The sequence below is a fragment of the Perissodus microlepis genome, chromosome 23, assembly GCF_051167445.1.
Source record: "Perissodus microlepis isolate ML-2025 ecotype Zambia chromosome 23, ASM5116744v1, whole genome shotgun sequence".
Lineage (NCBI taxonomy): Eukaryota > Metazoa > Chordata > Actinopteri > Cichliformes > Cichlidae > Perissodus > Perissodus microlepis.
In genome coordinates this window covers 28,053,615-28,076,761 of record NC_140482.1, presented here as the reverse complement: position 1 = coordinate 28,076,761, position 23,147 = coordinate 28,053,615, and the positions used below count along the sequence as shown (strand labels likewise).

The window sequence follows — 23,147 nt, the reverse complement described above, 5'->3', positions numbered from 1 at the left end:
AAGAAAAACAAAAATAAAACAAAGAAGAGCAAAACAGGAAAGGCAAATCTGCAACTTTCATTATTATTATTTAGCTACTCCTCTGTCTCCTTTCTACACATGCAGTGGGCTCGGTTTCCTTGGCAAATGAAAAACCCAAGTTCTCCCAACTAAAGATTATCACTTTATTAAACTATGTACTAACAAGCATTTTTTCTAAAACATTTACATTCCTATTTTTAAAATCAATATTAGATTAACAAATTGAACTTGGGTTTTTACACTGGAACAGAGTGTGCGTAATAAAAACAAGAATATCATATTATGACTTCAGGGTAAAAAAACCCCTTGGCTGTTGTCTGATACAAAGCAGTGATATTTATGCTCTCGTCTAAACAAACTAAATTGAATTGTTTGCCTGCGGTTGGTGAAGTTGTGCAATTCAGAAGTTGGAAGAACCGACTTGGAAAGCTTGAACTCACATCATTTTCACAGTTGTTTAGAGTAATAATCCTGTTTCATTTTCATCAGTTTTTTAAACCTTGACCAAAACCTCACCTTAACCTTTTCCAATTGCCTTTGGTTGCTCAAGCTAAACTTTCTTCTCATGCAAGCATGGGGTTGGCTTTCCAAAAAGTAACTTGAACAACAGTGCTTTTGTCAGACAGACACCACGCTTAATGTTCAGGTCTGATAATAACCTCCCAAAAAAGGTCACTTTACCTCAGCCCTTACTTAGAATTTGAATTACTTGCACATTTGACAAAATGAAATTGCATTTGAATTACTGATACACTATGAATAGCGCAGGCTTCCGCTTTAAAATCAAGGGGAGATTTTAAATTTCAAAAGAAGGCTGCTAATGTTAGAAACTTCAGACGAGATGCACTCCAAAGGTCTGCCATGTATTTTCTAGAAATTCAGAATAGGACATAATGATACACTCAAAAAAAAAAAAAATGAAATTGAGTGGTTGTTACATCTACAGGAGTCTAACTTGTAATTTGAACAAAATAATTTCATGTTTCTATGGTAAATGTAATTAATTCATGCAGGATCTGCATAAAATTCAGTGACTTTATTTATTCTTGTTGAGATGACATGACAATCTAGGAAGAGTAGGTATTTGCCTTGACTCGTGAAAATTCACAAGGTCATATGAGATTTCAAACCACTGGGGTTATAAGAGGCTGAAAAGCATACACACACATGTCAAGGACAAAAAAATAAAGAAAATTCTCTATCAAGCCAAGTAATCATAGCTTTCCTACTTTTCTTTTAGTGCTGATTGACAGCTTGGTGGGGTGGTGGTTACACTGAAAAAAAGGGATTGGCCAGCTCTTGGATTTACGTAAGCATCTTGCGTGTATTTAACACAATTGCCTCGTGCTTTAAAGTATAGTGTAGAAACTACATGATATGCAGAGAGGCTAGATTAAATTCTTCATATCATGTTCAAGTGAAGTAAGTAAATCTCTGGAGTTATAAGAGGCAGACAACTACACACACACCACGTGCATGCTATTGCTATTTATTGTGGATTAACCTGTCAAGGACAAAAACAAAAAAAGTCTGCATCAAATATAGAAAATCATAGCTTTCCTGTATTTCCTGGATTGTTGGCATGGTGGTTAGTGCTGTTGCTTCACAGTAAGAAGAGCTTGGGTTCAAATCCACATTCTGGCTAGTTTGCAGTGGTTTCTCTCTGGGTATTCTGGTTTCCTCCCGCAGTTAAAAGTCATGCAGTTATTAGAGTTAGGCTTAACTGGTGATTCTAAATTACCCGTGAATGTGAGTGCAAATGGTTGTTTTTTTCTATGCGATAGACTGGTGAGCTGTCCAGGGTGTACCCTGCCTCGTAACCTATCACTTCAGGGTTATTTCCCAGCCCCCCTGCAACCAGGATAAAGATAGAAGGATGGTAGTTGCTGTAGACTCATTCAATTTTTATGGTAACCAGGATCTAGACTTTGTTGAACATTGTGTAATATGAAGACAACATATAGTATTTAAGTGACCAAGTAGTATTGGGGTAAAAGTTATTGAATAGTGTTGAAATAAAATGGCAAATTTGTGAAGGATTAAAATATTCCAAGAGCTCAACTTACTTCATCTGAACATGTTTCAATTGCGTTTTATGAACACAAAATGCACAGGTTTATTGAATATGAAAAAGTTGTGTTGATTTAACTCAGTTGTTTAAGTTTCTGCCAAAGCAAAACATTTGTGTGCAACAAATGTCCACTACTGAATCAAGTAAATCCAACATGGCCTTTTTTTCAGTGTAGCACCGTTTCTGTGTGGAGTTTGCGTGTTCTCCCCGTGCTTGCGTGGGTTCTCTCTGTGTCATGGTCCGTGAGAGCAGTATCCGGGGAGTATTTGGGTTGCCTTGGTGACCATGCCCTCGGGTCAGGCACCAGCATTGCACCTGTATTCCATCCCAGGCAATTGCAGGAGGACTATTTCACCCAGCGCGGACAGCTCCTCCATGCCAGTCTGTTAGTCACTCTTGGTGGTAACTTGGCTCTCCTAAACTCTGAGTTTATTCAAGTATTCTTTGACCCGTGTTAATATTACACTCTTGTGCCCAGGTTGCCATCCGGCAGTTGAAGACATTCACTGCCTGTCGTCCTGCCTGTTCTGTGTGCGAGAGAACTCTCCCTCCTAGGATTTTTCCCATGGACACCCTCCCCCAACTCTGATTCTTCCCACGGTCCCAATCACAGCTTCCCAGGGCATTTCAGTTCCCGATTTCCTCGGCTTGAGTTATATTCTTGTTTCCTTGGTGGTTCCTGATTGTTTATGTTAAAGAAATAAATCTATACATAGTTCCCGCGAATTTCGTATTGAGTTTGCTTTTCGGTCCCATCTTTGCATGTGAACCTTAGTTCTTGACACTCTGGGTACTCTGGTTTCCTCCCACAGTCCAAAGACAGGTAGTTAGTGGGATCAGATTAATTGGTGATTCTAAATTACCAATAAGTGTGAATGTGAGTGCAAATGGTTGACTGACTCTCTGTGTTAGCCCTGGGATAGACTTGGCGACCTGTCCAGGGTGTACCCTGCCTTTTGCCCTATAACATCTGGGATAGCCTCCAGCCCCCCCACGAACCTAATAAAGATAAGAGGATGAATGGAGTGACAACTATGTAAAAGTTTTTATAAATCCATTAATTTTTTAGTTATCCAAACTCTAGACTTTGTTGAACACTCCAAAAAATGATCTTAAAATAATCACGGGAAGGATTCCCACATTAATAAATGGCTTTCTGTTAGCATTAAGTATTTTTGTGGGACTAACGTAATTTGCATGGGTTGGATCAACTTAAATAAATTATGTTGGATTCAACTACAGTAAATAATTTGATTCATCATTAATTAAATTACGTTGGTCCAACTCAAGTACATTAAGTTGGAATAACAGAATTGCGTTTTAATCATGTGGAAGTTCATTCAAAGAGGGTTTTTTTAGTTTATAAAGGGAAGCTTGATTTTAGCTTCCAATGATACATGAGACTTTGGAGAGTTCCTTTTCTGAAATCTAATATGATTGAAAAGACAGTAATATAAAAAAATCATTTGGGGAGGTGGAAATGTAATATTGGATTGGTTAGATGTGAGTTTTGTTTTGTCAAAAATTCCAGGCTTTGGACAACTTGACATAAAGGAAATATCTAGAATAGAACAGAATAGGATACAGTAGTTTTAATGTCTACAATAGATTTCAATATAGTTTACACAAAAGCACTAAGGACTATCGTATTGTATTTGAATGTCAAACTGTGGAACTGCAGACACTTCCATTAGTTAGTTTTTACTGACAGAGTTTTTAAGGTCACTGCTCCGATTACTGGCTTCAGACTCACCATCCAAATAAACATCCTGAAATCAGATGCTTGGATTAGAAAACCAAACAGATATAGAGACGCGCCAGGTGACAGTTAATAGTCCTGTTTACAGATACTACTTATGAGAAACTGAGTACCATCTTCTATTAAAGAAGATTAAATGGTTTTTAGTCAACAATGAAGTCATCCCAGAATACGGGAACTGAATAGTTTAAGACAACCAATATGTTTAATCCTCTCTCGGGATTTGTTACAAATCCGAACAGCCTGAAAAACTAGGGTGCGGTCAGGATTGTGTCTGCTCTGCAAACACACCATCACCTACTTACCCTTAGTTTAGGGTCACTTTAAAATCTGCAAGTTTTGAAAAAAAAAAAGCACATTTCCTATTTCTTTATTTATGATGTAAAACAATAACAAGTAAAATAAATACTTTGTGATTCTTAATGGATTATCTATGTAGGTGTACAGAGCCCCATTTTCAGCAGCCACCGTTCCCCAGCACATTATGTTACCTAATGCAAGTTTATCATGTAAAAAGGTGATCTCGGTAAAAGCCATTTCCCAATTATGTTATAAAATCTGTTCTGCTGATTAAAGAAGCAATTTCGCTAGCTGAGAGGAGCATTAACCGACCCATTGTGGGTTAAATTATTAGCTCAAAGTAATCGCCAAGAAATAACGTACTTTTGAAACTTGTCAGGCTATTTTATTTAAAAAAAAATCTATATACCTGTTTTCAGGGTGTGTGTCATCATGCCAAAACACTGCTGTTGAGACAGACGGTGAAGTTTGAACTACAGCAATGGAACTTTTGATTATTTTGGCAGGTGTTTACATGTTTGTGAGAAAGATTCAAAGAAAAGATCTGGAGTACCTATCCTCCACTATCTTGCCAGTATTTTTGAGTCTGGTATCCATGCTAAAAGTTGAGATTTCTCTGCCTGTGTTGACTCAGTTTGACTCTTTGTTTACATGAATGAAGTAAAGACCACAGAACAAACCTCATTCTTAAATCACTGGTTAAACTGAACAGAAATTCACTAGCTGGGCCAACGTCACCGTTTTAGTAGGTAAAAGTGAATGCTTTGACATGAACTGAGCAGCGGTTTGGGGAAGGCCTCGAAGGGGACTGGCGACGGCTCCCAGGCCTGGCAGATCCCCATGTACTGAATAGGACTGAAGAAGTTAAAGAATTGAGAACAAGGAGGGAGGGTGGGGCACGTAAACGAGAATGAACAGCTTGCAGAACTGGGGGAACCTATATAGATGACATCCAGAATGAGCGTGTTTGGTGGCCTGGTCCTGCTCCTGAAATTCCAATATATAATCGCCAATCCATGAGATGGCCAACGCACCTTTGTTGGCCATCTCACACAGCACATGCTAAATTCACCACCTGTAGCAGTATGTGCTTTGTTTCTACTGCCATCAAATGAGTCAAAGTCGCATTTGTGTTTAATTCATGGCCTGGAGATAATTCTTCAGAAAACTTAGACAAATGTTCTAATCTCACCGGATCAGGTCCAGGAGTGCATCTGCAGAACTCATGATGGGTTTGCCGCTGTCCTCAGAGTCCTCTTTTTGGGCTGCACCTCCTGGGTGGATGATGGAGACCATGATGATCCCCACGATCACAGCCACAAAGGTGGTCCACAGGTAATACGATACTGTGATCAGACCGAGGCGACTGGAACATTTTGCATCAAGAGCTGCCAGTCCTGACATCAAACTGAAGGAAAAAACAAGAAGTTTGGACTGAATGCATTTTAACCTTTCCACCTCTGAGTTACCTGGATCTGTATACCCGTTTCTAACACTGATTAAATATTCCAGCAATCAAAATTTTAATGGTATGCAACATAACTTGCTCTTTCTTGCCACAAATAGTATATGTACATAGAACAAAAATGTTCTGGGAGGGTCCTGGATGATCGATGGTTCATTCATGGGTTTGAATTCACCATCTGGCCGTGACTTTCTGTGTGGAGTTAGCATGTCTGTGTGGGTTCTCTCCAGGTACTCTCCAGCTTCCTAACACAGCCCAGTCATTCAGTTAGTGGGGTCGCGTTAATTGGGGATTCTAATTTGCCCATAGATGTGGCTGTGAGTGTGAATGTGGTCTGTGTTACTGTTTTAGCCCTTTGACAGACAGGGTGTGCCCTGCCCCTATGGTAGCTGGGTTAAATTCCCCCTGTGACCCTGAATTGGATAAGTGCAAGAAATTGGATGGATGGATGGACCGATTGGTAAATTCAAAATAATACTCTGGTGTGGCATAGAGGTTATCAGATTGTGGCGCTGCTCAGGTGTTACTGAAGCCCAGGTTGCTTTGATTGCAACATTCAGTTTGTCTGTACTTTGTTGGGTTGGGTATTTTTTTATTATCTTCTTGGCAATAAACCACAGCTTGGCCAATCAAGCACAGCAATAACATCATCAGTAAAGAATTTGGTAGTAGTTTTGGTGCTGTGGACAGGTCCTAAGTCCTGTGGAAAAGAAAATCAGCTGCTCCATAAATCTTCTCAGCAAATGGAAGCACAAAGTGCTCGAAAGTCTTCTTTTAAACATCTGAATTTACTTTGGACTTAATAAAATATAACTTTTCATGACAATCCTCTCAAGGCTGCAGTTATCCCTGTTGCTTGTGCACTTTTCCTACCACACTTTTCTCTCCCACTAAGCTTTCTATTAATATACTTTCATATTGCATTCTGTGAACAGACAGACTTTTCAGATATTTCCTTCTGAACTAGGAGTATACAAGGTATTTATATTCCGAATATGAATTTATTCAAACTCCAAAGTTTTAGCAGCAGCACAAATTTTATGTTTCATAAATGTTGCCAATTTAGTTTTTAATTTATATTATTTTGTTACATTTCTAAGAGTGAATAACAATAAAAAGCACTTCAGAAGTTTGAAAGCTATTATTGGTAAATACATCAAAATTAAGCTTTGGCAGTGGTGCCACTGGTAGTATTAAAAAATTCTAATATTTTTCTGTGACATTTTTTCCACATTACATGCAAGTACATTTTGATCTAGTAACAACACGCAACACACAAATAAAAGTATTCGGACAGAAAAGAGCAAAGGACACATAGAAGAAGAGCATCAGGTGGTTGGATGGCTAGTTAAAACACTGGACTCAAATGCAGGAAGCTGTGGTTTGTTTCCCAGTTTCATTTCCCTTTAAAACAACGACGGAAGCTCCAAAAGCTACTGATATGGACGGTGATCATTTAGACATATCCTACATACTGAATGTTCAAAGTAAATTCCTCAAAGTAAAAATGTTAGTTTCACCTGTGAAAGCAAACAAAAGAGAAATGCAATGAGACAAATCATTAAAGAACCATCATCAAAACCAAAGATTAAACTACATACAAATTCTCAAAACAAGATTAATGAAGAAACGTTTTGTATTTCTCAGCAAATAAGAAAATAAATGGATGCTTTTAAAATGTATTTTTTCCATGCAAAATCTTATTCAGTGAGCTAGTTTTATGTTGAATAATAAACAGCATTTCCTTACATGGGATGTTTGTTAGTAATTTTACTGGTATATAAACAGATTCATGAGCAAAGCTCCAATAGCAATAAGTTTAGATAAGATGGAGCAGATGAAACGTGTAAAGACGTGCAGGCAGCACACTGACATTTTAAAAAAGGAGAATTTTTGTGGACATGAGTCTAAAGAGGGCTTTTCTGTGGAGAGAAACAAAGTTTTCACTCTCAGTGGATAAAATAATGTAGGGGAGACCGGGGATAGTTGTAACATTTTTCACATTTCTGTCTGTAAATTAGAGCTCTTTTAAGGTAGTGGATTCAAAATGTAATGCAAAGTATTTACATTTCTCGGCTATTAAATAGTGCAGCTATTTTCTCTGCAGCACAATTACCCATTGCATGGTATGGTCTCAAACACAAAGAGTGAAATGTTACAATTAACCCCATAGTCTGGGTTAGTTGTAACATATCCTGGGGTGAAATGTAACACAATGAAATAAGGGTACTAACAAAACATTAACATGTAATCTTTGTTTATTCAACACATGAATGCACTTAGAGCCATTTATGTAGCTATGTGTGTGTGTGACAGAATGCAGAAATCTTGCTTTTGAACATATACCAACCCCCCAAAAAAGACAAATTATGGAATTTTCTGCAACTGAATATTTCATTAATTTTGGTTGGTCTTTCTTGAGTTTGGCCTCATTGGCTCAGTGGGCATTATAACCTACAACTCTTGCACCAATTTTGAACATAACAATGAAGCTGAAAAAAGGTAGTTGTTCACCAGCATTGCAATTCCATTACTTTTTATCATGGCTTACCTTGGTGTGGTTTGCAAAGTGCTTCAGAAAGATGAGGAAATCTGTTTCTTGCACCCATCCTGATTTATTTCCACTACCAATACTTCCTACTGGTCCATCTCTGACACAGTGGTCTGCATAATGTATGTGTGGGAACACAAACAGTGGAGGAATTGTGTTGCCAATGGCATTAACCGCATATACAAAAGCGACCAGTGAACCTCTCTCTGCTGATGTCGTTGCCCCGACTTGTTTAATATAAGTTAAAGTAATAGTTTGGTAAGTTGTAACATCTGCATTATTGTTACAACTAACCCAGACTGTTGCTGTTACAACTGACCCAGACTTCTATAGCCATGAACTAGCTAACATTACAGCCAACGGCTAAAACATTAGCACTAAAGACCTACACAGAATATATCCCCATAGACATACAAATAACATAATTTAAGTTTGATGAGTTTAACTGCAAAGCAGATAATGCTATTAGAAATTTAAATAAAGTAGAAAAACTTACTTTTTGGCATACAAATTACTTTTTTTCATGTTAAATTGTCTGTGTTTGACAAAATGTGCTGATTTTTCACATGTGATAGCAGAACTGAATTGGGCATGTACAGGATGAGTCACATCATTTGAAACTTAGCCCTGATTGGAGAAATTGGAAGTGTTACAACTGACCCACGTTACAACTATCCCCGGTCTCCCCTACTTTTTTCAAAACCACAGGCCCACTTCCAACACATAATTTTTCAACATGAAGGTTACTGGTGTGAAAGAGTGTACTTTAACCCAAACCACAATGACTTTCTAAACCGACCAGACAGCTTTTAGCGTCCACATTCAAAAAGTAACAAGCTGGTGAAAACGAATCTAAAAAGGACGTGACAAAAAAAAAGCAGTGAGGTTTATAAACCTGTGCTACTACCACCCCTCCAGACTTCTGACCTTCATCTTTGGTTTATATTTTAATAGTGGCTAATATTACGGAGCTAAGATAAAGAGAAGCAATAAGCAGGCACTGTGTGAGAACACATTGTGAGAGCTTTGGTGTTTATCCGGTCGTTAAGTGATGACGTGACGAATCCTACATCCGGGCCTAAAGTAGTCTGCGTTTAATATGGTTTTTGTGTTGTTAACATATTTAATGTTTTGTATTTTCTTATATTTAATCTCAAAAAGCTCCTAAAACAGTCAGTGATCACTGTTGACCCCCCTCGGCTTTTATTACCGCTAATCATTTATTTAAGCTCAGTTTTTAAAACCTTAGGATGTAACTACAGCCCAGCCCATGCAGCAGTATATGAATGACTAACCTCGTATTGTGGATGGATTATCTCAGTTGTTTTCCTGGCTGAAGTTTGGTCCTTTTACAGCATCCTGCCATGCAATTACATTTGTTCCTGACCACCGAGAACACTCACGTTAACTTTTATCGAGTGGAAAAAAAGTTAGCTTGTTTATATTATGCTAACATAGCTGTGTCGCTAGCGGTCACGTAGCACATCATTATATACCAGCTAGCCAAACTTCAGTAACCCTACAAACGTCACTGCTGTTTAGTTTTCTGTCTTCATTTATGTTGGAAGTGATAACAGAGCTGTACATTTTAATTTGTTTCCAAAACCCCGCAGTCAGGACATGCTATATTGTATTTAGATAGCGAGCTAACTTCCTGCTAACTTCTAACTCCATTAAATGTCATAAATTCTGTTTTCATGGATGTCTGGATGTTAAACTCAATTGTTACACCTGGTAGAGCAGAACGCTGATCATTTTATTAAAGATGAAAGACTTTAGACAGTTTTTCAACTCTCAGTAATGCCATAGTGATCGTTTGATAAATGGACCTGCAGCGGAGTTTAGGCCCAGACACGGCTAGTGACGTCAGACTTAACGACCGGATACTTGATGAGCTAACAAAGAAACAGAGATGAGCTGTTCAATCGATGGATCAAGCGCAAATGGAGCTAGGATGAATCAAAGGCAAACAATACTGTCAGTTTATTGTACTTGCAGTACAGGTAAGCAGCTGATCAAATTATTTTGCTATTCACGTGGATTTAAAATTAAGTACAGCCTTATTGCATCTATCCTTTTATTTTTATTTTATTTTAGATTCACATAGTTTGTCAAACTTGATTCCAATGTCAATTATCCCAAACCAGCAGAATGTAAATGTATGTATGTCTTAATAAGCGACTGAATACATTACTGGAAACTTTAGATATGCTAAGTTAAGTAGTGATTTGGGTCATTGTGTTAGAGCTGTACTGACGTGCAGGTACCTGGACACGACGAGTGGGAGAATCAGCATCTTCAACATCCTCATTAGTAGCTCACCAGGAAACTGAAAGTACTTCACCTCCTGTCAGGGTAAGAGAAAAGAAATAATGGTCACGGGTAATTTTAGGAAGTCTATCACACAGATTTTTGAAAAGGACCTTATGTTACTTAAAAAGAAATAATGAACAGGAGCGGGGCATGACAGTGACGCATAATGAATTATCTTTTGAAGAGTTTAGATGTCTGTTATAAAAAAAATTCAGTTTCATGGACAGAAATGAGACTCTGGACTATTTTCCTATTTTTCTTCTTTGCTAATAAATGGGTACATGTTTAATCTGCATTGTAAACACCTTCATCTCACCCTGTCTCTTGCACTCTGTCACACAAACTCTCTGAATGTCATCCTTCACTACATCTGTAAATCTCGTCTGTGGCGTTGCTCTTTGACTGCTGCCTGGCAGCTCCATCTTCAGCCTTCTTCCTCTGCATGTTCTCCAAACTGTCCTAGCCTTGTGTCTCCAACGTTGTCTCCAAACACCTCAGCCTCAGCATTCCCTCCTTATGTTCTCCTTTCTAATCCTGTCCCTCCTGGTCACTCCCAGCATTCTTAACATCCACCATCATACAGGAAGAAAATACACATCCAGCACAAGCCATTATAAAAAATGTGATGCTGAATTACACTTAAATATTTTAGATTTCCTAGTACAGAAAATCTTTTGATTCATCACTGTCCTTCCCACACCTCTGCCAGGTTGAGAAACAAAATATCATAAGACTTGCAGAAATAGAAAACAACATTTTTTTGTCCTTATGCTGAGTTTAACAAGCAAAATGGTATTTGAAATTTTGATTTTCACAACAGTAACAATGTGTGGAATTTGAGAAAAAAGAGATCATTTCATCTAAAGGATGGATGTAACACCCTTAGATGAGGGCTGGTTGCAGCAGAATAACAGTGGCTCACAGTATCACATAGCAACCTGTATTGCAAGTGGTTTGTTTCTGTAAAATTGTAGCGATACATACTATTCAAAAGTAACAAAACAGTATGTGTCCCAGAGCCCAAGCTTGGGCATCATTTAGAGACTCAAATCTCAAAAGATGGGAAACAAATCCAGCACTCACGGATCAAGTGTTCTATTTTTGAATCCTCTCAAGGAGCAGGTGAAAACTGGTTGAAATTCACTCGGTGAAGCACGCTGACAATAAACACAAAGAATGAGAGAAAGAACATGGGAGCTTGTATAATGGAAGGATGGAGGTGAATTGGTGAAAGACAAGCTGGAGAAAGTGTTAAGAGGCACCACATCATCTACAAGCTTATGTCAGTATAGAGAAAGGGGTTCTTCAGGTATTGTCTTTAGGTTCAGTAATTGGCTAAAAGAGGAGAGCGTAACAAATGCGATCATTTTATAGCAGTTGTAACTGAAAACCAAGATTTGAATATGTGAATATTTTCTCCCTTCTTTAGACTTTAACCCAGGTTTAGCAGCAGACCATATGAAGTCGACGGGTGGTCACTTGGCTCAAGTCATGCTATGCACAATTATAACCATACATGCACAGTACACCCATAAAATAATGTAGCCACAATTTTAAACAGTCTAAAAACACCTGTCTTAGATTGCAGAGGCAAAGCAGGAAACAAACAGGAGAAACATTTTCCCTGAAAGTGGATCAATGAACTCACCGGCTAATTGTGAACACAGAATCTCCTCAGCACATTTCTACTTGTTTCGTAGTTTTTCAGTAGCTCCATGATTTAAAAGTAGTTGCACAAACTGATGACTGAGGTATTTTTGGTTTCAAAGAGACATTAGAAGCAGTCTGACCATCATTGGCCTATCCACTGTGTCTTCCTCTTTTACCAGGACTGCTACAGAAGCACTAAAGTGTTAACTGAAAAACTTGCACAGCTATGACTTTTTACTAATATGGCTATTTAAGATTTTCATTAACAAACTATATGAATTAATGCAACTTTTATTATTAATAGAATTCAGCTAAGGGGGCACAGATACTTTATTGGGTGGGCCTAACAACAACACTGCTTTAACCTAATCATATTACAGTATCCATAAAGAAATTCTGTACATTAATATTAACAGCTGTAGCAGAAAGCTAGCTCTCTTATTCATAAAACTGGCTCTGTGCCACAACTAGGCAAACTATAACCCTGGTAGGTCTGATGCTAGCGTTTAAAACCCAGCTAGCTGGAGCTGCCATGACTGACATATCAAACATTTTGGACATTTACTGCAGTGCTGCTTCTTTTTGTTTCAATTCAATGGGCTACATACTGAACTTTAGAATTAGAAACAAAGTATCAATCCTTATTGAAAATCGCTAACAATTTCTCCGTCATTGAGGAGGGAGTGCCACAGAGTCAGTCATTTCTTTTTAATTCAGATTCATTCCTGACTGAATAAGTGGAAAAAAATTAACAGGGTGAATTAACAAATTGTTAAAAGCGTTTAAAAAGCAAAAAAAGGCAATTGTGTTGCCAAGGCCGATTGACTTTGATGTTGACTTTAGCCTTGAGATGAAATTATGTCCCTGGCTGTCACAAAAGCAGTGATTTTGTAATTCTAGTTGGAACAAGGTAGGTGATGAGTGTTTTATCAAGGTTGTAAATCCCACAAAGCCTCAGATGTTCTATCGCTTTCATTTGTATATACAGAATTTCCCCCCTAACTGGCAGTTTATTATAACACACTGGAACAACTGTAAGTTCATGACCTGCAATAAATTGATAGCCTGTCGTGGGAGTACCAGGCTATCAATTTATCGCATGGATGGAAAATGTGATGTTAAAGTGGTCCAGAAAAAGAAAAATCTCACTGTTACCTTTCACTGGTGTTGCATTTCTTTGATGTTTACATGAGAAGTTATTAACCATTAAACAGAGATTTGTTAAATCAGATGGAAAAAAACAGCTGCAGCAGAGCGGGCTTACACATATGGACAGTGTATTAACATGGATGACATACCAGCTTTTGACCTACAACAGCTTACATTTCTCTGCTTTTCACTGCATATGTTCAGATTACATTTTATTCAGAAATTACCCCAGTTGGTCAATATAGGAAACATGTAGTTTGGATTTCCTTGTTGATTGTAGCCTCCCTTGTGTTTTTCCATGTTCAGTCATGTATTAGTTTTGTTTCTGTGTTTTGTTGCTTCCAGATTTATTTTGTAAGTCTTCTGTCTCTTGTGCTTTCCCTTTATTTTCACTTAAGCAGGCCTTTCATTTCAGCTCTGCATTGTTGCCCCATGTCTCAACTCTACCAAATTTACTTTCTGCGTGTTCTCTAGATGAATACAAGAGTACCTATGTATATATATATCTTGCTCGTTTTTTTTTTTTTTTAAACCTGTACTGTAATGGACCCATCACAGGAGATTTTCCTGACATGTTTCTTAATGATTACAATGAATGCACTTATAAAAAAAATACACTGGAAAGCAATAAGATCATGTTTGTTTTGTATTTTTATAAGATTTAATATCATTCATTCATCCAATCCAGAAAATGCCCAACTCATTAAAGGGCTGCACAGTGATGGCAACAAGAAAGATCAAAAGAAACATTTAATCTATTATTAAACTTAATTGGCTCAAAATGTAAAAGAACCCACCCACCAGGTGATGTACCACTATGGATATTAGCTTCTGCTAGCCCTGAAGTCCCCGCCCGGCGTAACAGGTGTAGAGGTGCGCACAGGTGTTTAATTCGAGTGCCACTGCAGTCAGCTGTTGACTGCACCAACCAAACGTCTTCAATCAGGTTTGCCCTGCTCAACACTCGCTCAGTCACAAACAAATCGTTTATTTTAAACGATCTTTTTATAAAGGAATCTCTCAACTTCTTGTGTTTAACTGAGACGTGGCAACAAAACATGGATTATATACATCTGAAGGAAATTTGTTCGACTGGCTGCTCCGTCATCGGAACTCCACGTCTTTCGGGACGTGGCGGAGGTCTCGCTGTTGTGCACCAGGACAGATTCACATGCAGACTGATGAACTCGGATTCTTTTACTTCATTTGAAGTTCAGATGATCAAGGTCGGCTCTTTGCGCACCTTTTATTGTATTTTAATCTACCGACCTCCTGGCCCTGCCGGAGTCTTTTTAACTGAATTTAACGACCTCCTATCATCCATTATTAAATTAGAGAAGGTGGTAATGTTGGGAGATTTTAACCTTCATATTGATGATGCATCCTGTAATATGGCTGCTGACTTCATGACTATCACAGAGTCTTTTAATTTTATGCAGCATGTTTCTGGCCCTACACATGTAAAGGGTCACACATTGGACCTTGTTTTCTCCTTGGGTTTAAATATAAATGACATTCGTGTGGAAAATGTCCATGTGAGTGACCATAGCTGCATATATTTTAACTTGTCGTTTTATTTGGATCCCCTGGCTCCCAAAATAACAATTGAAAGGCGAATCATAAACCAGAACGCCGGCAAAAGGTTCTCTGCCATGTTCGACGCTGAAATGACTTACAATGATTTGGACTCTCTTGTCTCATCCTTTAATAACCAGTGTAATTCTATTTTAGACATAGTGGCACCTCTGAAAAAAAGTACTGTCCTACGTTTGAAATCTCATCCTTGGTTAAATGAAAACATTCGTAATTTCAGGAGATACTGTCGCAAGCTAGAACGTTTGTGGAAGGCTTCCAAGCTTGAGGTTTATAAGTTACACCTTAAAGAATCTATCCTCTTGCTAAATGACATGTGGAAAAATGCCAGAACAGAGTATTTTTCACACCTCATAGCTTCAAAAAAGAAAGATCCTAAATTCTTGTTTAAAACAATTAAGAGTATTGTTTCTCCTGATGCTCCTTGTGCACCAGTTCACTCAACATCCGAATGCAATGAGTTTATGAACTATTTCAGAAATAAGGTCATTGCCATCAGGTCTAATATCTCTCCATCATCTTCTCAATATCAAACTTTTAACTTGCTCTCCTCTGATACTTGGTCCTCTTTTACTCCTGTTACATTACAAGACATCAGAGGCCTGCTTTGTCATATAAAACAGACTTCAAGCCCCCTTGATGTCCTTCCATCTTCATTTTTCACTAGTGTGTTTGATTCAATTGGCCCCTGTATTGTGGAAATGATAAATACTTCTCTTCATACTGGCTCAGTCCCCAGCTTCTTTAAACAAGCTATTGTTGAGCCAATATTAAAGAAACCCCAGCTGGATCCATCTCTTCCTAACAGTTATAGGCCAATATCCAAATTGCCTTTTATATCGAAAATTTTAGAAAAAGTAGTACTAGAACAACTTAACTATTTCCTGGATAAAAATGCTGTTATGGACACTTTCCAGTCTGGTTTTCGTAAATTGCATTCCACTGAAACGGCCTTACTTAGAGTATCTAGTGATATCTTGATGGCAGCAGACTCTGGAGAATAATACAGTGCTGGTCCTGTTGGATCTCAGCTCTGCTTTTGACACTGTAGATCACAGTATCATGATAAACAGACTCGAGAACTTGTTTGGGATTACTGGTGTTGTTTTAAAATGGTTTATATCATATCTGTCTGAGAGATCTTTTACTGTTTGCATGAATCATGTCACATCAGAATCAACAGTTTTGCCGTGTGGGGTACCTCAGGGATCTGTCCTGGGTCCAATTCTCTTTTTACTTTATGTATTTCCCCTAGGCCAAATTATTAAGCGCTATAAATATATCTCCTATCATCTCTATGCTGACGACATCCAACTATACTGTTCCTTCAAAATGTCTGAGTTTTATAAATTGTTTAATTTAAGTAATTGCCTGACAGAAATCAACAAATGGTTATATGACAATTTTCTCCAACTAAACTCTGATAAAACAGAAACTCTAATTATTGCTCCTGACCATATGATCCCAGAAATTAGACAGCATATCAGCTTCTTAGACCCTTATGTAAAATCAAGCCTTAGAAATCTCGGTGTCATATTTGACAGCTCGATGTCGCTCGAGCAGCATTCTAAGCAGCTGGTCCGAAACTGTTTTTATCATTTACGGAATATTTCTAAACTCAGACTAATGGTATCAAAGCTTGAACTTGAGATGATTATTCATGCTTTTATTTCTTCTCGTTTAGACTATTGTAATGGCCTTTTTACTTGTTTTAACAAATCAGCCTTAAATCGTCTTCAGACTGTGCAGAATGCTGCAGCACGTCTCTTAACAGGCACCAAGAGAAGATCGCATATCACTCCAGTCTTGGCCTCCCTTCACTGGTTGCCTGTAAATTTTAGGTTTCATTTTAAAATTTTAGTTCTAACCTTTAGGGCCCTACATGGTCAGGCTCCTCAATATTTATCTGACCTGCTGAAACCACATACATCTTCTCGGGCTTTAAGGTCATTAGATCAGAGACTGCTGGTGGTACCGCGCACTCGTTTTAAAACTCGTGGTGATCGGGCCTTTCAGACTGTGGCACCACGGTTGTGGAATTCTCTCCCACTGTCTCTTCGCTGCACGGACTCCATTGATTCTTTTAAGAAACAGCTGAAGACATTTTTATTTAGAAAAGCATTTGATTAATTTCTTCTTATGCTGTTTTTATAGTTTTATTGTTTTACATTGTTTTATTTACTGTTATATTGTTTTTATATTCCCATTTCCTGTGTTGTAAAGCACTTTGTGATTTTTATCAGTGAAAAGCGCTATATAAATAAATTTTACTTACTTACTTACTTACCACTTTAATCACACCCTGGATCTTGCTCTGACATGTGACATAGGAACTAAACATTTATACAGTGTTCCCTGAAAACCCTCTTTTGTCTGATTACTTCTTAATAACACTTAAATTTACAATAATGGATTACTCAATAGTGGGTAATACATTTCATTACTGTAGACGTCTTTCTGAAAGCGCAGTAATTACGTTTAAGCGTATTTTTCCTCCACTTATTGTGTCAACACAGTGCAGAGCTGCTACTCCCACAGAGGTCGATTATCTTGTTAATGATGTCACATCGACATTGTGCATGACTCTGGGTACTGTGGCGCTTCTGAAAAAGAAAGCCTCAAATCACAAGTACTTGACTTCCTGGTATAACTCTCTAATGTGCACCTTATGGCAGATAACCCAAAAGTTAGAGAGGAAATGGCATCTCATTAATTTAGAAGATCTTCATTTAACCTGGAAAAATAGTTTATTGCTCTATATAAAAGCCCTCCTAAAAGGCTAGGACATCTTACTTTTCATTAGTGAAGAAAATAAGAGCAACCCCAGTTTTCTTTTCAACACTGTAGCCAGAATCGGTCTGCTGAGCCAAACTTTCCTTGAACCTTAACTAGTAATGAGCTCACAAGTTTCTTCACAAATAAAAATCTAACCAATAGAGAAAAAAATGATTCATAACCATCTCATGATGGCATCATTACATGCCGATACTTTCAATAACAGTACCACTGATGAGTCTTTCCAATTAATCTTTGAGTTAACTTCAGTAATCACTTCCTCCAAACCTTCAATGTGTCTATTAGACCCCAATCCTACAAGACTGCTCAAAGAACTACTGCCATTAATTAAGGTTTAAATATGATTAATAGAGATAGTTTAATCTTAAATATGATCCATCTATCTCTATTAATGGGCTACATATCACAAACCTTTAAGGTTTCGTAATTAAACCATCACTTGATCCAGCTGTCTTAGTTAATTATACGTCTATACATCTCCAACCTTCCTTTTATCTCAAAGATAGAAAGAGTAGTTTTAAAGTTAAGTGTCTAATCAAAGACACTTATATTTCAAAAAAAGCATTTTTTTTTAATCTTTCACAAATCACAAAATCAACACCTACTGTATGATGTGGTGAAAGTTGAGTTCAACTGACTATTACTCAGTTTTTTGGAAAGAAATCCCTTCTGATTGACTTTAAGAAACTCCCAAAGCAACATCATTGGTGTGTAAAGTAGACCTTGTTGTTCATTCCTCTCACAGACTTCTATTACACAATAGAGACTGGCGTAGGTGGAAGGAATATTTCAACAGGAAAAGAGTTGAGAGTCATGGCTAAGCACAGAGAGGTAAATCTAATATGCAAGTTTTGGGGGACAGTTTGTCGGCAGATCCCGTGGGGTTTTGTGTGTTTGTGAGTCCACCAGGCTTAACACTGGCCCCTGTCCAGTGCAACAGTGGACAGATGTTCTCTATCAGCTGTGCTGTTTCCATCCCATGCAGCCAGAGCGCATATCTCCAAAATGAAACTGGCAGTGGATCAGTTGCTTGACAAAGCTTCTTTCCTCCCCAAGTCGTCTCTACGGGCGCAGTGCAGTTTCAAAGCTCTGAACCAGGATCATGCAATTTAAAATATAATTACACTTCATGCACCAGAATATAAAGATCAATTGAATATGTGCTACACAAGACCTTATATAAAAGTATATATGTTTTTTACGCTTTCTTTATTCTCTTCTCATCCCATCAATAGAGGGTGGTTTTATCTTGTGTTAAATTAATTGGTTAATGCATGAGCACCACAGAGTTTACTGTGTATAATCTGGATTTCTTTTGGCTTTTAAGTGCTGTCTGTTAGATTGTCAGTACTTCCACCTTTGTTTTGTTCACCCAGTGTTTCCAGTGTCCACTTAGTCCTCTGTGTATAATAATCCTCTTTTCCCTTTGTCAAAGCTTCTGTTATGTTCCTGTGAAGTCTTATGTTGTTTGCTCCTGTTTCTAAAAATAATAATTTGATATAATCTAAAATTAATAATAATATAATATAAAATATGTTTATTCTAAATAATAAATAATAATTAATGAATTCAAATAAATATTAATTTTTAATAACATGACACCTAGTCACATATGAATATGAATTAAAGGCCCTTTAAGTTTACGTAAGTCCATCCATCTATCCAAATGACAACCGCCGGGTAAGTTTAATGTGAATGGTATATTGTAGCCATTAAACAAATAATTAAGTTCAGGTACAAATAGAGGGGTTGGCTTATAAAAAGTGCATAAAATTCAATTTGTGGGTGTGACAATAGCTGACAAATTTTGCTGGAAATGTCACATGTGAAAAATCTGCTACTGTTCTCTGCCTTATTTAGACTGCTGTGTGGAGATGGGCTTATTTTTATTGTATTTGTATTTATTTGTTCAAAATCGAAAAATTAGTCTATCGACTTGTCTGTCTGTCCATCCATTCATTATCTTCCACTTATCTGAAATCGGGTGTGTACAGGACCTTGTGGAGCTCCTTTTGTGAGAGAGACTGTTGACGTGGACAAACAATCTCTGTAATAAATAAATAACGTAAACCAGCCAAACATGATTTCCTCAATCAGCAATCCTTTTCAGTGAGGTGATTACACATTTTTATTACAGGCACAATATCTGTAATCACAGCGTAGACAATTTTCTTCCCTGCAAAGCTTCAGTTTACTATTTTACTTTTATGTTTTTCTGTTTTTTTTACATTTTTTTTTGTATAGCTTTAGTCTTTTAATTCATTCTCACTACTCTCAGCCTAACATTCAGCCACATATTTTCTTTAGGAGTTGGTAGAGACCAGAAACAGTTAAACAATAATTTGTTTCTTTAAACGTGTAAAAATGCAGCTCTTGGTTTACAAGGTATCCATATAAAATGAAAGGTTGCAAGCGTTCAGTTGTGAAGACTCCTTGCCAATAGCAGTCATGGCCTTTTGTGTTGATTGTTGGATGTTATACATTTAGTCACTCACAAAAAAATCTAGAAGAGCTGTGGCGGTGCACATTTTCACAGATAGTCTGAAAACAGGGCAGTGACCCCAAGCAAACAGATGCGGTGGCTTTAAAAACAGTCGGTGTCCTGAGCTAATCCCACTAGAAATTGGTGGGATGATACAAGGACAGCATTTTACAGGAATTATTTATACAGGGAGGCAAACTGACAGGAATACACAGGCTCCAGTACTGCGCTGCAGTGATCTGAGCCCCTAGATCCCCTAGCAATATGATTGTGTTTGTGAGTTAGCCTTGGTCCAGACTCATCACCACCTAATTCCCTAATCATGATCAGATCCAAAGATACAAAGTTAAGTTTATATTAAAAGCATTCAAAAAGCAACACAACTTGATATCTAACCAACCAAATTAAACACACACCATATTAATGTCTCATTTGAGCAAAGCAGCACTTCTTTAGTAATTTGGGGAACAGGGGTACAAGTCAAACTCAAACTTAGATCAAGCGCCTCTTTGCAAACATTATTAGATAAGAGCTTGAGTAGAGAATAATAATTCCGAGAGTCAGTCTTAATGATCTATAAATACCATTAGCCAGATTGAAATTCATCATAGTTGTTCGTTAAAGGAATTAATTTGTTTCATTTAAAAAATATTTGGAGGAATAAAGGTCTGAAAATATTTTAAACTATCCAAAATACAACTAGTAAAAAGAGAAATGAATGGCACTGGAATGGAAATGTAATATTGTTTTCCAGGGTTAACAGAGGGAGTTCACTGAGGGGGGTTATTGCTGAAAGAGGACAGGAGTCAAGCTATCTGAGTCTAGCATGGAAGTGCAGCTGAATCCCATATCACAGCATTTATGAATTTATAAAGATAAATATCAATATGTTGTTCACTTTGTTTTTGTTGTTGTTCTTCACTTTATCGCTGCTTTTAGCATCTGAGGTATGTTGCAAAATCCACACTGCTGTGCTGTCTGAGTCATCCATCATGCTGTGTCCCAACCTCTAAATGCTAAAACTTCACTATGCTATTCATACTATTCACTGGTCATAGACTCTCCTGCTGCTGATTTGCAACTGTGGGCTTGCTCTTTATTGTTTTGATCTTGATATGGTGTCATTGCTTATCATTTTGTTAAACCAACCTAGTCATTTTCAGTAAAGTATCTTACCGCATTGATTGCACACAAAAATGTGGTCCCTGCACTTTTTGGATGAGATTAAACAGTTTCTGTTTGGTGTGCGGAACTGAGGTGAGAAGTGCTACACAGTGGGGTGTTTCTGTAAAGAGGCTTTAAAAATACCTTAAGATGAGCACTAAAAAAATCTGATTTCTTAAACATTCCATCTCTCTTTGTACTTCATGTTAACCTTCCCTCTGCAACACTTTGGATCAGCTGGAGGTTTTTTAAAGAACTAAAGGGACATTCTTATAATAAATTTTTTAATTAGTCCAACTTTGAGGCAATAATTATATGGACTACGGATGTGTCATAAATAAAAAGATGAGTAACAAAAAGAAAAAAACAAACAAACAGAAGAAAACCGTTACCACAGGAAAGTCACTGTGATGTCACCTTTGGAATGGAAAACTCAATGATTTATTCTTTACTTCTATATTTTTTCATAGGTAAACTGGGAGTTCATACAGTACATGCAGACAGTGTGTAGCAATTGATTAGCAGTAGTTAACTATATATATTTAATTCCCTTATTTGAGTTGTATGAAGCAGCATTAGCTTCTAGCTGGCAGACCAACTGCTGTGGAAAGTTGCTGACGTCACTCTATGTGACACAAATTGCTGCAGTTTTATTGACTTCAAGGACCAAAAAGGAAAAATCTTCCTTTTTCTTTTTTTGTTTCTGACATTCCTGCATTGTGAGTTATGTTCAGTAAACAGTCTAACTGGCTGCAGAAGTCCATTCATCCATTTTCAAATGCTCATCTGGATGTAGGCAGTGGTCTTAGCCAAAACCTCCCTCTCCATGCTTACCTCTTCCAGCACTTCTGAGGAGAGACTGAGGGATTCCCAAACCAGTGGAGAGATGCAATTTCTCCAGCATCCTGTGTCTGAGCTTAGCCTCAACTAAGAGGCGTCCAGGAGGCACACTCATCAGATGCCTGAATTAACTCCACTGGCTCTCTTCGATCAGAAGCAATGGCCCCACTCTAAGCCCTCCTGAATAACCAAGTTCCTGACCCCATAATGCTTTGTACGCTTTTTGTATCTGCGATCTTATTCTTTTGGTCTCTACCCACAACTCATACCAACAGTTTTTCATTAAAAAAACAAAACAAAACAATAAAAAAACTGTAACTCTGAGAGAGGATGCACCTAACACCCAAAACACTGAGCAGAGAGCAAAACTAGAGAATTGTTTTTGGAAAGACACATTTTCATAAATAATTCAAGCTTCCTTGAAATATTAATGAAGGTCAAGGATTTTCCATTCAGAATAACTGTATTGTTACTAAACACAATTGCATTGTTAGTTTAATTTTCACCTTGTAAGGCTGTGTGTGTAACCGTGTGTGTAACCGTGTGTGTGTCTGTGTGTCTGTGTTTGTGCACGATCATGGCAAAATGTCCGTTACTGTATATATGAGTTTTTTCTCATATTTTGTCACAAAACATAAAAGGTGTTGACATGAATAAAAATGTTTGCAGATGTGTGTACTGTGACCCATTGATATGTAATAATGTCATAGTTACTGAAGTTTTTTTTTCTTTTACTTCAGATCGAACTTTTTTTTCTTTTTAAATTTTGGTTTAGCAACAAGATTGGCAGTTGCTTGATTGATTGATTCTTGTAAATGTTGTTCCAGTCTTATTTATACTTCCAGGCTGTGCAAAGTTAGTCTCTTATTATTTTAAAAGCAAAAACTGTCTAAGTTGTCACAAAAAAGAAAATGCTGCAAAGGTGTGGTGAACAAGAGACATCCAGCATGCTAAGAAGCTAAAAATGCCAGTACACTATCCATCAACTTATGA

The 23,147-nt window shown here is 37.5% G+C and overlaps 1 protein-coding gene across 1 annotated transcript in view; it reads right to left on the bottom strand.

Moving 5' to 3' along the window:
- Positions 1–23,147, bottom strand: part of slc1a7b (solute carrier family 1 member 7b) — a 55,443-nt gene that overhangs the window by 23,045 nt on the left and 9,251 nt on the right. Inside the window, exons 2-3 of the mRNA XM_084920833.1 lie at positions 10,435–10,514; positions 5,344–5,559 (exon numbers count right to left, since the gene is read on the bottom strand). Coding sequence (XP_084776959.1) covers positions 5,344–5,559; positions 10,435–10,514 — 296 coding nt within the window. The remainder of the gene's footprint in view (positions 1–5,343; positions 5,560–10,434; positions 10,515–23,147) is intronic.